General features: G+C 43.1%; 1 protein-coding gene across 7 annotated transcripts in view; it reads right to left on the bottom strand.

Annotated features, from left to right (window-relative positions):
* The window catches only part of COL22A1 (collagen type XXII alpha 1 chain), a 226914-nt gene that overhangs the window by 92357 nt on the left and 121695 nt on the right, over window positions 1-12862 (bottom strand). For all 7 annotated transcript variants that reach the window (XR_001866005.1, XR_001866001.1, XR_001866002.1 and 4 more), the window contains exons 16-19: window positions 9534-9587; window positions 7409-7453; window positions 2888-2941; window positions 1588-1641 (exon numbers count right to left, since the gene is read on the bottom strand). Coding sequence is in view for 3 of the 7 variants with exons in the window: in XM_017746704.1 (XP_017602193.1) it covers window positions 1588-1641; window positions 2888-2941; window positions 7409-7453; window positions 9534-9587 (207 nt within the window). In the remaining 4 variants the exon portion in view is untranslated. The remainder of the gene's footprint in view (window positions 1-1587; window positions 1642-2887; window positions 2942-7408; window positions 7454-9533; window positions 9588-12862) is intronic.

The raw sequence follows: 12862 nt of genomic DNA, 5'->3' as shown, positions 1-12862 counted from the left end.
GGAAAGAAACTGAAAAGGACTGGGGCCAGGCGACACCACTACTGACCGGACGCCAACTGGATGCGGCACCATTCCCCAACTCCCTGAGCCCAGCCATCTCAACAGTTCTTAAGCCAGCAGAGTGCACCTGCCCAAGCCCTGGGCTGACGGCTTTTCCAGGACTGTGCTGTGGGAGACGGAGTCAAAGGCTTTGCTCAAGTCCAGGGAGACTCCATCCACTGCTTTTCCCTCAGCCTTGAGGTGTGTCACACATTTATCAAAGGACAAACCATTCCCCAACTCCCTGAGCCCAGCCATCTCAACAGTTCTTAAGCCAGCAGAGTGCACCTGCCCAAGCCCTGGGCTGACGGCTTTTCCAGGACTGTGCTGTGGGAGACGGAGTCAAAGGCTTTGCTCAAGTCCAGGGAGACTCCATCCACTGCTTTTCCCTCAGCCTTGAGGTGTGTCACACATTTATCAAAGGACAACACATTGCTCAGGCAGGACCTGCCTTTCCTAAACCCACGCTGGCTGGGTCTGATCCCTCGGTTCCCCTCTATGGGCCGTGCGATCCCACTGACGACGATCTGCTCCAGAGCCCTGCCGGGCCCCGAGGTCAGGCTGACAGGCCTGCAGTTCCCCTCGTGCTCCCTCCATCGTCAAGACGGCCCGGCGGGCTCTGCGCCGGCTCTTCTCTTTCAGCTGCCTCAGTAGGCAGCTGGAGGAGTGAGCCCCACTGCCAGCACCAGGACGATCCCCAAGGATGACTGCTCACGCTGAGGCAACCACCTGCCAAAGGTAGGTCCTGCTGCCAGCCCCAGCCCAACACGCCCAAGACAAAAGAAAGGCATCCTGGGCAGGGAGAGCTGGCTGAGGATGGATTACAGCACTGCCTTGTAGAATTGCACAGAAGGTGGCAGAGGGGACAGCTGGATGAAGTGCTATGAACTCAAGGCTGATGACTACTCCAGGAAGAGAATAGAAGTAATTGCTTCCCATCTCTGCATTCTTGGATAAGGGTCACTTACTTAATCCAGAGGAGATAAAGAAATACAGAACTGGCCATGCCTTTCCACTCAGGCCAAAGAGCTATGTCAGAAATACCAAAACCATAACATCATCTCTAACAGAGAGGGAAACATAATGCTTCCCTGAATACTCTACGACTCTGTAAAATAACAAGGTCAAAATTGCTGCTGAGAGCAGTGAATAATTATTTTGCAGGTAGGAGGCTCAGAGTCATTTTGTTGTCACTTTCTGAGTCAATTCTACATCTCCTGGGTCAGAAAAACAGCTTCTACACAAGCATATTGACATCTCTACCCACATTTCTTAGATGAGAAGTATTTTTTGACCCAAACTACAGTATTTCTTTCTACTCCCACTATGAGCATTAAACTAAGAGCAGAGGAATCAGACACAACACTCACACCCATTACAGACTGAAGCCATGTCAGAAAAGTGAAACATTTAAATGTATCTAAACTTCTGTTATACACAAATGAAATAAATACCAGTCCAACAGCCCTGACTTCCAGCACTGAGGGCCCAAAGAAGAATTAACAAATGTGTTTCTAAATCCACTCTGTGCATCCCATTCCAACTCACCTTTTCTCCTTTGGTCCCACTAGCACCAGGGGGGCCGGGGCTGCCAGGAGGGCCCTATAAAGAGGTAAAATTGAGAGAAAACTCTTTGTTTCTAAAGTGCAGGAGAAACATAAGGCTGCAGGTATTGGCAGCACAAACAGTGATATCCTATTGCAGTGGGGAGGAACTAATAGAACACATGAGGCTACTTTGACTCTGCTGTACAGAGAGGAAAAAGAATAACAATGGAGATGCCACAGCAACCACAATAACACCAATCCAATTTCAGCTGGTTCAGAAGAATTGCAGTTCAGTGAGTAAATCAGTGTCAAACACAAAATTTAGTATAAAATGCAGGCACGAAGATTTACCCCCTTCTAAGTGTCTAGACATGAAAAAGGAAGAAATGCTTCAGATAACTAAACTTCTGCAACAGGGTTTCACTTGGAGAAATTGTTCCTTTGAAGTAGTAAACAAACAAGATTCATCTTCATGTCCCTCTGCAATTTCCTACTTCATCTATGTTTGCTGCAAGTATAAACCAGTTCCTTATCCTTTTGTAACACTGAAAAACATGTCCATCTTACAAGGATAGTGATAAACACTAACTAGATACATACTTCTTGGTACAAAGTAAGCTGTGACTGAAGGATAGAACAGGATGCAGATGCTGCACCCCGGAGGCTTCAGGCTCAAGGGTGGCAATGATTAGCTTCATGGCTTTTGGCAAATAACTTACGGCCTCTGCTTCTCACTCTGTTCTTTGCTATTTAGACCAGAAGGTCCTTGGAAGGAAAGGATGCCTCTCATTAAGTATCATTCTCTGGGTAATGAAAACAGTCTTGCAGAATCTACAGATAGCGGTTTTAGACAAAGCATTGTGTGTCTGATCAGCAGAAATGTACTGATCTTCTAGGCCATTTTCTGTTTTCTTTTTGTTTTAAAAATGTAAATAGTTCCAAGCCTTTTTTATTGCAAACAAACCCAATATATTAAATCCAGTTCTCTTCCTTTCCTGTTGTGGGCTTAAACAACTGAATTTTTATGAGTGCTTTCTTATGTATTTAATGAAAATTAAGACAAACATTTAACTTATCACGTTTAAAGGACTGGCATTTCCTGTAAGTGTATATTGCATTCTAGTTTAATTCTAAAACCAAACAAACAAAAAAATAAAATGGTGCCATCAAAGATCCTCAGAATAGGGACATGTTTGGGTACTGTCATGTTTCAGCAGCCACCAAGGATAAGTATCAGTTTTAGAGTCAACTTCCACTCGTTCCAAAGAAACACTTCATGTTACTGAGCATTTGCCACATACCTGTTTCCCCTCCACACCTGGCTTTCCAGGGAACCCATCCAGGCCTCTCTCTCCCTGGAAAAAAAAAAGAGAAAGAACCACTATAATACCCATCCAGGCCTCTCTCTCCCTGGAAAAAAAAGAGAAAGAACCACTATAACTCAAATCTGTGGTGTTTAGGTCACTGCCCTGAAGGGCATGTCCATGTTATCTGCTCCAAGAGTAATGAATAAGGAGAGAAATTCCAGCCAGCCCCATAGAGAAAATGGCAAAAGTTCCCACATCTGTACCATGAAAAGTTGCTGCAACCACAAGCAGTGGTGTGCTAGTTTTCCATGTTGGCATCCTTCCTCTGCCTGCTGAGGTGGGTTCATGTAAACTGGACAATGGGCTCCAGAAGAATGTCAGCCCAGATCAGCTCTTAAAAAATAATGAAGCAATCCACCAATAGGTCAGTTCTAGTCAGTAAAGAAAAATCTTTTATTTTTCACCTTTCCTTTCTGTAACCTGGGGGAAAAATTAATCTGTTCCTGTATGTCTCCAGAGCTGGACAGTCCACAAAGTCCATATGCAATTGATTTCACTACTTTATTACCTGAAGATATGGGTTCTTTCCCCTGTACCTAAATCTGACTCTTTTTTATTGCTGCACTTCCAGACTAGTAAGCCCTTCCTTAACCCCCCACAGAGGGAACTGTTTCTTTCATCTTTACAATGACCTGTTAAGTATTTGAAGATTTACAAAACTCCCATTTCAAATTTCTCTAGACTAAACAACCATAATACTTTCAGCTTTTCTTCATGGCCATGTTTGTCAGTCCTCTGATCATTTTTGTTGCACCCCTTTGTGCAATGTCCAATTTTTCCACATCTTCATTGTAGCTGGGTGCATGAAACTCAACACAGCAAGCCTAACTTTGAGCAGAAATATGTTTTCATGTTTTGTAGACTATTCTTCTGTTTAAATCCCAGGAGAATGTTTACTTTACACCAACCCACCTTCCACAAGACAGCTCCTTGATCAGTTGTTCCCAATCCATAACTGCAATTTGTTGTCCTATGTGTATGAAACATCCTGCAGTGCCCCTTCTCAATGTCATCTTCTGCTTTGGGGGATTGTATTTACACGATAATTTTGAATTCTGACCCTGATCTCTACTGTTCTTCCATATTCAAGCTCAACATATTTCATATTTTATAATCAAGGTTCTTGATAGAGATAACTGGATCAATTACATACTTGTGCTGAACTTCACTTTTCTCCTACTGATTGCGGCCTTTGACCATTCCAACCTCTTTAGTTTAAAAACTCTTAGAAACAGGGACTTTCTTGTGCTCTTTAAAATCCTTAAATCCCTGTAAAGTGAAACACAGATTTTGTTTGGATGCTGCACCCATAGTTGAATATAAACTATCAAACACACACACACAGTGCCAATGTTAATATGAATGTGCATGTAAAAACAAATTGTACAAGTAGAAACAGTGACAGAAAACTAATAGTTTTATGCTACTTTTTAAATGTTTTTATACATCTTAAATCCTTTTAGACCACTGTTACTACCTGCAAACCCACACAGCACTGGATTTAACTAGCTCCTTTGTAAACTACATTGATTCGGCAAGTCAGAAATGGGTTTGCTAATCACTGTTTATTTTTCCTCCTTAGAAAGTCAATCAATCTTCTAACATAAATGTTATTTCAAATTATGTATTCAAGGAATGAAATTAGAGGGACCCATATCCTACAGAAAGCAGCTGAAAACCAGTGTCAGACACCCAGATCCACTTGCTTTGGAGGTGATAGTTTCCACATTAATGTTTTCCTTTGCACTGACTGAACTACAAATATCCTGAATCTAAGACTTTCAGCAAGCAACAGCCTGGTATATTGCTGACAAAATGTGCAGTGCGTTCCCAGGAGAATTTTTAACATCAATACACTGCAGCAATGAGTACTTCACACATGCTGGTTTAGCTGCCAAAACAGAAAAGTGTCGATGTTCTTACTGCTATCAGTGGGGGCTGGGAAAGGCAAGTGTATTTTTTATACAAGCAAATACAAAAAATTCCATTTGAAAACTACTGTTTTTCTGCTGTTTCTTCAGAAAAATCTGTCATTATAAATATTTTTTTAATATTTTTCCATTTTTTAAATAAGGCTACTCAGTGAAAGGCAGTTTTCTCCCAACAGAAAGAACAAACACATAAAAGTTTCATTCTCAAATTTTCACTTTAAGACTCAATTTCTTTCTCCGGTGTTCTACTGTTTTATTTTTTTCTTTTAACCACTGGAACAAAATGGTGAAGACTCACAAGCAATCAGGGGAAATGACAATTCTGCCAAAACTTCAGTGCTGCTCTCTGGCCTCTACCATTTAGAAAATTTAATGATTTGTTGGAAAAAGTATTACCCAGGAGTCTGTAGGGCCCTGGAAAAGGCTGGAGGAGAAAAAAAAAAAACACTGCAGAGGGATCTGACAGCAGAAGACCAGCCCTGCTGCCTCCTTACACAATTCCTTCTCCATAAAACAGACAAGGGTTTACAGGACGGACACAGGATTATACAGCAAAAGCAGTGCCCCTTGTCACACTGAACTCCTGGACGTGCCTAAATCAACATGCCAAATATCACATACAGACATGGCTCCTGCTGGCAGGGAAGTGCATCATATTTATCTCTGGAGTCTGTCCTGGGGTCTACAATGAGCTCACTGGATGCAAAAGGGCATGGGATTTCCCTCACATGGTGCAGTGATTTTCTTAAAGTGCAGGTGTAACCAGGACTACTGGATTTGGGAACCTCATTATAAAACCTCAACATTTACATCCGAGGTCCCAGGATATGTGAATAAAGCAGCAAGGTGGATGGGATACTTAGGGCTTTTTTGGTAGTAAGGGGGAAGACTTGATAGAACAATACTCAGTGCATGAACCAGTGCTCCCACCTGATATTATAACCCCTTTTCTCCTCAGGCACAAAGGAACACAGATTGCGTAGGTGTCAGTATTCGGGTTACAGACTGAAGAGCAGACAAGAAAATATTTGGCCCACCGAATTTACGCCCACTGTTTTCACAGTAGTACTGACTGGTAGAAGTTAAAGCACTGGCAGTGGGTGCACTGAGACCATCATTAAAACCCGGAAAAAAATCAAACCACAATTGTTGTAGCAGAGATTTGGCTGCTTCAGGGGAAAAAAAAAAAAAAAAGGATGGGGGGAACCTCTAATTGTGCAGAGCCTTCTAATGAAACAAAACCTAATTCATTTCTTCCCCACTTTAATCTTCCTCTACTTAGCTGCCTACCCACACACAGCTCCAGCTTCCTCTCCCACCACAGTGATGTCAGACAGATATATTTTCTTCCAGGAGCCAAATATTCCAGCAGATTAGACAGTGTTGCCTCTGGAAAAGCAGCAGAGGCACTGGCTAGACACAGGATACCTATCCAGTTCTGCAAAGGGCTGAGGGAAAAGCATGAGGAAGATAATGTACAATCCAGCCATTTGCTCTAGCTGCAATAACAAGGAGAGGTAATACAAAATATGATCGTGGCTACTTCATCATAGACAGCAGAAAGGACACTGGTAAAGAGAAACACAGTATCTCACACTAAAGGTCTACTGATAATTTTTCCCAGTAGGCAGAAATTTGGTGTTAATGGCTGGGTTTCCTCTCCAGAAAAAGATAGGCACTGAGAAATGGGAACAAAGCTATGCCAGCAAGATGATGACTCCCTCCTTTACACAAACACAGGCAAAGTTGCCAGACCCTCCCTGGGATAAACCTGTGTCAGGACCAGCTTGAGTCGTGAGTGAGACAGAATATTTTTGGGGGGCCTTGAGCACTGCCAAGCAGGTCTACAGCAGAAGAGGGTGCACATCTGAAGTCTCTCTGAACACAATGAGCAAACTGAAATAACTAAGGCTTTGTGCCTGCCCAGCTCTCCTTTTAAATACTTATTCCAGGTATAATAAGCACTTGGTTTCTTCCTTGAGCCACAAATATGGTTCAAATCCCAGAGTGACGTGCTCTGTAAAACAGCTCTTCACAGTCAGGAGAGAACATGGAACTGGGAAGCAACTCCTTTTGGGTGAAGCATTTAACATAGGACAAATTACCTGGTGCTTATTTCTAGTGAGTTTATGGGGATGGGAGAAGAAAGAAACATAGGAAGTTGGAGAATGTGAAAACCTGTAATGAGATAGGAAAATGTTGGATGCAGACTTGGCAGTCAGTGATCATTCTCAACTCTCAGGTTTGTGGACACCCCTCCAGATCTCCCCACTGGCAACCTTCACTCCTCCTCTCTCTCCTCCATCCCTGGCTACACAGACAAGAATTCCCTGAATGTGTGCTTAGTAGACAGCACAGATCCCAAAAGCCCTCCTGCACACCTATGGGAGGTGGAGAGCACTTGGAAGTGCAGCACAGTAAGGCAACTCCATCATTCAACTCCCTGCAGAGCTGCTGGTAGCAGCCCACCTCACCTAATGGGCAAAGGAAAGGCCTGGCTTTTCCTAGCATGAAGCAGAAATACCTTGTCTCCTCGTGTTCCCTTTTCTCCTCTTTCTCCTTGTAGACCCTAAAAATAAAAAGAAACAGAGATTATAAAGCTAAATCCAAGTAGAGGCATAGTTATCTCCTCTAATTAGTCACCAAATCAGTGTGCACATCTGCACAAGCTATTCAAGTGAACCTCAAGGACATTTTTTGTGTTGCCAGTCCTCAAAGTTGGCTGCAGGCATGGTCTAAGCAGACCCAGAGCAGGGACCACTTGTGAGCCCAAGAACATCTGTAATATTATATTGCCTGCAGACACATGACCCTCCTGCCAACAGCAGAGTGGAGGGACAGGAAACACACCACAGCTGCAGATGGCCTGGAAAACAACCAATGCTCTGAATTTTTCATGTTTCTTGTAAACAATGAGAACTTTGGTAGAGGACAATACTGATGAGAAAACCTATCGCATAAACAAGCAAGAATTCCCATTCCTGGTGGGTTTGGATGTGGTAGCCAGGCAGACAGCAGGTAGCTTTGAGAACTGGCAAAGGTTAGATGCTCTCTGTCCTGGGGGCCCAGCACATTTTTGTGCTATAAATCCAGTGCCAGTGTTCCTCAGGACTGCATAATTCATCTCTTCCCAGCTACACCAGAAGCATTGGTGGAGCTCAGTTTGATGTAGCACTAACACAGACAATTTCCTCAATGGGCAAAAAAGGGATTTCACCTTGCTTTGGCTCAGCAAACACCTTGTATTTTACCTTTATTGTAGAAATAGAGCAATCAACTAATAGCTATAAGAGAGACAAATACGCTCAGTCAGTAGTGACCTCTCTAAAACTGCCAAAGCTTAAAATGCTTCCTGCTCTAATAATTTAAACTTCAGTTTACTTTACACTATAGTGGAGTCTTACCTCCAAGCTAATGAGAGCTCCATGTTTGGGTGTATTTGGCCCTCAGGATGATTTACATAATCATCTAAATGGGCAGGATATTTTATACTAGAGCAGGTTGCTCAGAGCCCAGTCCAAGCTGGCCTTGAATGTTTCCAAGGATGAGGCATCCACCACTTCTCTGGACAACCTGTCCCAGAGTCTCACCATCCTCATAGTAAAAACTATCTAATCTAATCTAAATCTAACCCTTTTATTTTAAAACCATTACTTCTTTTCCTATCACAACAGGTCTTATAAGAAAGTTTGGCACTTTTTAAATATTGAAAGGCCACAATCAGGTCTCTTCAGAGCCTTCTCCAGACTGAAAAATCCCAACTCTCAACCTTACCTCACAGGAGAAGTGCTCTAGCCTTCCTACCATTTCCATGGCCCTGTTCTGGACCTGCTGTCAGAGGTCCATGAATCTTTTCCTGTGCTGGGATCCCAGAGCTGGATGCAGCACTGCAGGTGGGTTCTCATCAGAGCAGAGCAGAGGGGCAGAATAATTTCCCTCACCTGCTGCCCATGGTGCTTTTGGGCTGTGAGTGCACACTATCAGCTCATGTCCACCTTTCATCCACCATCACCCCAAGTACGTCTCACCAGGGCAGCTCACAATCTTTTCATCCCCCAGCCTGTGGGAGGTGGCCTCAACCCATCTGGGTCATCGAATCTCAGAAAATCCAGACAGCCTTTCCAACACCAGTTTAAAGGCTGCTTACTAAGCTGGGACCACAAGACAGAGGTGCTAACTGGATAGAATCTAATTTATTTTGGTCTGCTGTCTGTTCATTCAATGCAGGTTTTTCCCCTGAGCCTAAAGGCTATTCCCTGAGAGTTTTGAAAATATGATTGGAAACTTGCTGAGAAGTGGTATTTTTTTAGTGTTCTAATGAAGTTTTTAAGCACCATATAAATGGTGCATCATCACAGACCAAAGCAATTGCATTACAGTGGGAGCATCACAAAATCACCAGCTGTTATCTCAGTAATCAAGTCATTTCTGCTGACATCTCTCTATGGGCTACAGGTCTGTTCTCATTTAAAGAAGATAGAAGAAATTCAGTGAAGTCAAGAAAATTTCACCACTTGGACACAGTGCAGGTAAGTGGACAGACAGACTATAGACTGCTTAATAATAAAAGAATATAGCTGGGCAGAACACATTGAAAAAGTAAAGAAAGTTTCTAGAGCATTAGAAATTGAACAAGAGCCATGACTTACCGGTGCACCTACGTAGCCTTTAATGCCTGGAGGACCCTGTTTTCCCTCGGATCCCTGGCAAGGAATTGAGATACAGTAAACCACCAGAAACTCTTTCACATAAAAGACCAAGAATAAAATTAGTTAGTCAGAAATGTAAGTTGCTCTTCCAGGCTCACATTGAGCTGTTGAGGCTTCTTGACTCTCTCAGTGCTAATAAAGGAGTAATGTTCAACTTTCCAACTACTTACCCAAAGTGACACTCCAATATTTTCCTGTGTCCCCTCAGACATTAGCAAATTTTATCCTTCTGCTTTCAGACTTAGCCTACAAAGGCAAACTGTGCCATACAAGTTTCTCTACAGGTTATTTCAGAGGGTTTGGCAATGTCAGTTGTTGCACATGACATCTGTTTTGGCTCCAACACAGTGTTAATGGAACAAAGCAAAGATATACATTGCTGCAAAATGACCACAGTCTTCAAAATGTTATATGTTTCGAAGAGTAAATGAAAAGAAACAGATCAGAATTACATTTTCCAATGTTTATTTTTAATAATAAGAAAAAATGCAGGAGGATCAGGTACATTTCATCAGTCCTTCAGCTGGTTGTGCACTGACTCTCCCTGGAGAAGGTACATTGAAATGGAGAGTATTCACTGTGTGCCTTTATGCGTCTTACAACGCCTGAAAATTACCTGGATCCTCAGCTGAACAGGCTTAGCCCTCTGAGCCATCCTATGGACACAGCCTGGGTCTGGCAAGTTGACCTAGAGAACTGGTTTGGCATATTATATCACATATTTAACTGATCATTTTCGTACTTATATCACTTCCCCTTTCCCACCACTCTCACCTAACTCCTGTCTAACCCTGACTGGGTGGCTGTAATGGACAAGGCTTCAAAACAGATAGACGTATTATTATTAAATAATTCAAAAATAATTTCTACATTTTCTATTAACAGAAGTTTCCTATTAAAAAGATAATAAAATTAAAAATGGAAGATGTGTTTGCAATGAATTAGTAGCAGAACTACAGAGGCTTTTTTCCCCCCCAGTGCAGTGCAAGAATGGGGTTCAAGCACAAGCAAAGGTGGCTCTGGGATCTTTACATCATCAGACATGTGAGAACCTCTGCAAGGTCAGGAGCATTACAAGTCCTCTAAGAGCAGAGGGGGAGCAGCAGGCATGCACCTAAATCGCTCCTTCAGCCTGCAGAAAAATACTGCTACAAAAGCCTAGAAAAAACCCCAAGAGAAACAGAGTCCTGCTCCAAGCTGTCCAAATTATAGAATCTCAACTCAGTCCTGTTACATAAAACGTGGTCGTAACACTCAGCAAAAGTTATAGAGAATCTGGGTTTGTCTGGACGAGATGTGCTGAACCCACTCAAGGCCTGTGCTGAGATCATGTCTGGTAAACCAGAGAAGCGTGAGACCTTCAACAGCTCAAGCAAGCAAGAAGGAAATTTGTCAAAATGAAACTCTTACCTAATACTTTTTATTTCAAAGGATTGATTTTTTTCCCCCCTCTCTCTCTGCTTTTTCTATTAAGTGCAGATAACTGTCAGTTCAGATGGGAATGCTATAGCTATGTCTGTGCCACAGCAATGACAACCACAAAAAAACTCTTTATCCTTTTATTAGAGATACAGGGGGAAAAAAAAGAAGGAAAATGTTGAATATTTGCTGCAGGGTATTACGGGCTAAAGGGTCTGACCTCAAAAATCCAAACTTTATTTCTCTGCTATAACATTTACACAGTGAACAATCTGAGTGATGGCCCTTTTTCTCTGGACCCACTTATTCCATTTAAATTAACCTGCCAGGTCCCACATACTTATGTGAGAGTTTCCCCACTGACCAGTGGATATTTCTTGCCATCTCAGACCACCATGACATCTTCTATAACCAGAAGCTCCAATACCTCAGCACAAGGCTGGCTTTGATAACTCTTTTTTGTGTCCAGCTTGTAGCCAGCAAGATCACATATCCTTCTTGGGTAGCAGTGAAGTTTACCCTCCAGGCCTGATGAAAAGGAAAAAAAATACACACCAAACCCCACAGTTTTATGCCAAAGACACTGAGCTAGGAGCAATCTCCCCTGGAGACATCACTGAGAAGGGATGACATACTGAGGCCATTTCATTCCTGGAACCTATACATGTACTCTCATGGGCTCAGCAGCCATTTCTGTAACTCTTTGGACTGAAATCCCATTACCAGGAGTCTGGAGGACCCTTGTCTATGCTACTGGAAGCTTCACACAATTAATGAGGTCTGTAAAAAGTACAAGACAATTTCTTAAATGAAAGTGCTGGCAATTCCCACTGAAGCAACAGGCTCCACAGCCAAGAAGACAAACAAGGGGCTGAATTTCCTGGGGCACAGGTATCATTGCTGAGCACACACTGGGCTTGCCTGGCTCAGTGCTAATGAAGATGGATTGAACCAGGAAGGACCACAACCCAGCCAACCAGAGAAACTGCAAGGTTGCTCTCCATGGAGCCTGCGGTAGAGCCCAGAGCTGCTGTATTGATGCTGATGACAAAAATAAGTGATCTGGCAAAAAAAACCCAAACAGTCATTACACCAGTAATTGGAGATGTGACCTCTCTAATTGCCAATGCCACCCATCCTTATACACCTTGTTCCATGCTGGCAACGTGCTCAGGCTTTACACCGAGGTGTAAAGGAGTGTGCATTCCTGTTTTAGATTTTAAAGTCCTGTCAGCAAAGTCAGGGCTATTTCTTAAAATAGCTCGGGCCAGAATCCAGCTCAAGGACACTGCACACAGCCAATGCATCCGCTGAGGTAAATGAAAGTCACTATGAAAACACACATTTTATATTTAGGCACTGTGAGAGGCTGCGGTTGGCCAAGCTCCGGTCTTCCCTGGGAGCACCTGGCACTGTCCTGTCAGATGTCTTTTGGTCCAGCCCCACCAGCACTTGTCCTGCCCAGCCCATAGATCTGAACTCCTATTCAGCATTGCCTCACTAATTGGCTGAACTGCATGTTCCTGATGAACCTGGTGGGAAACATGGAACAGGATCAAGTCCACCTTGAGGCAGATGTAGGTGCCTCAGTTTAGCTTGGTTTGCAAAAGCTTTGCAAAGCAAGTGTGAGGAAGTTCATACCACCAAGAGCATCATACAGCCTGCTGTTTTGTAATTCCACCAAGTGAGACATGCAGGACAGAGAGAAAATATGTATTTATTTACTTGATAGGAAAGATGCAGCTGAAAAGCATGTGAGTGATAAATTCAGTTCATTTCATCCAAGATCCAAATCCCACTGAAGGGCAAAATATTCAGTGTGCCTCCACTCAGCCCAGCCCAGCCCAGCC

Source organism: Corvus brachyrhynchos, unplaced genomic scaffold, assembly GCF_000691975.1.
Source record: "Corvus brachyrhynchos isolate BGI_N302 unplaced genomic scaffold, ASM69197v1 scaffold89, whole genome shotgun sequence".
NCBI lineage: Eukaryota > Metazoa > Chordata > Aves > Passeriformes > Corvidae > Corvus > Corvus brachyrhynchos.
Note: the sequence above shows the minus strand (reverse complement) of the source record. Positions and strands in the feature narration are given on the sequence as shown.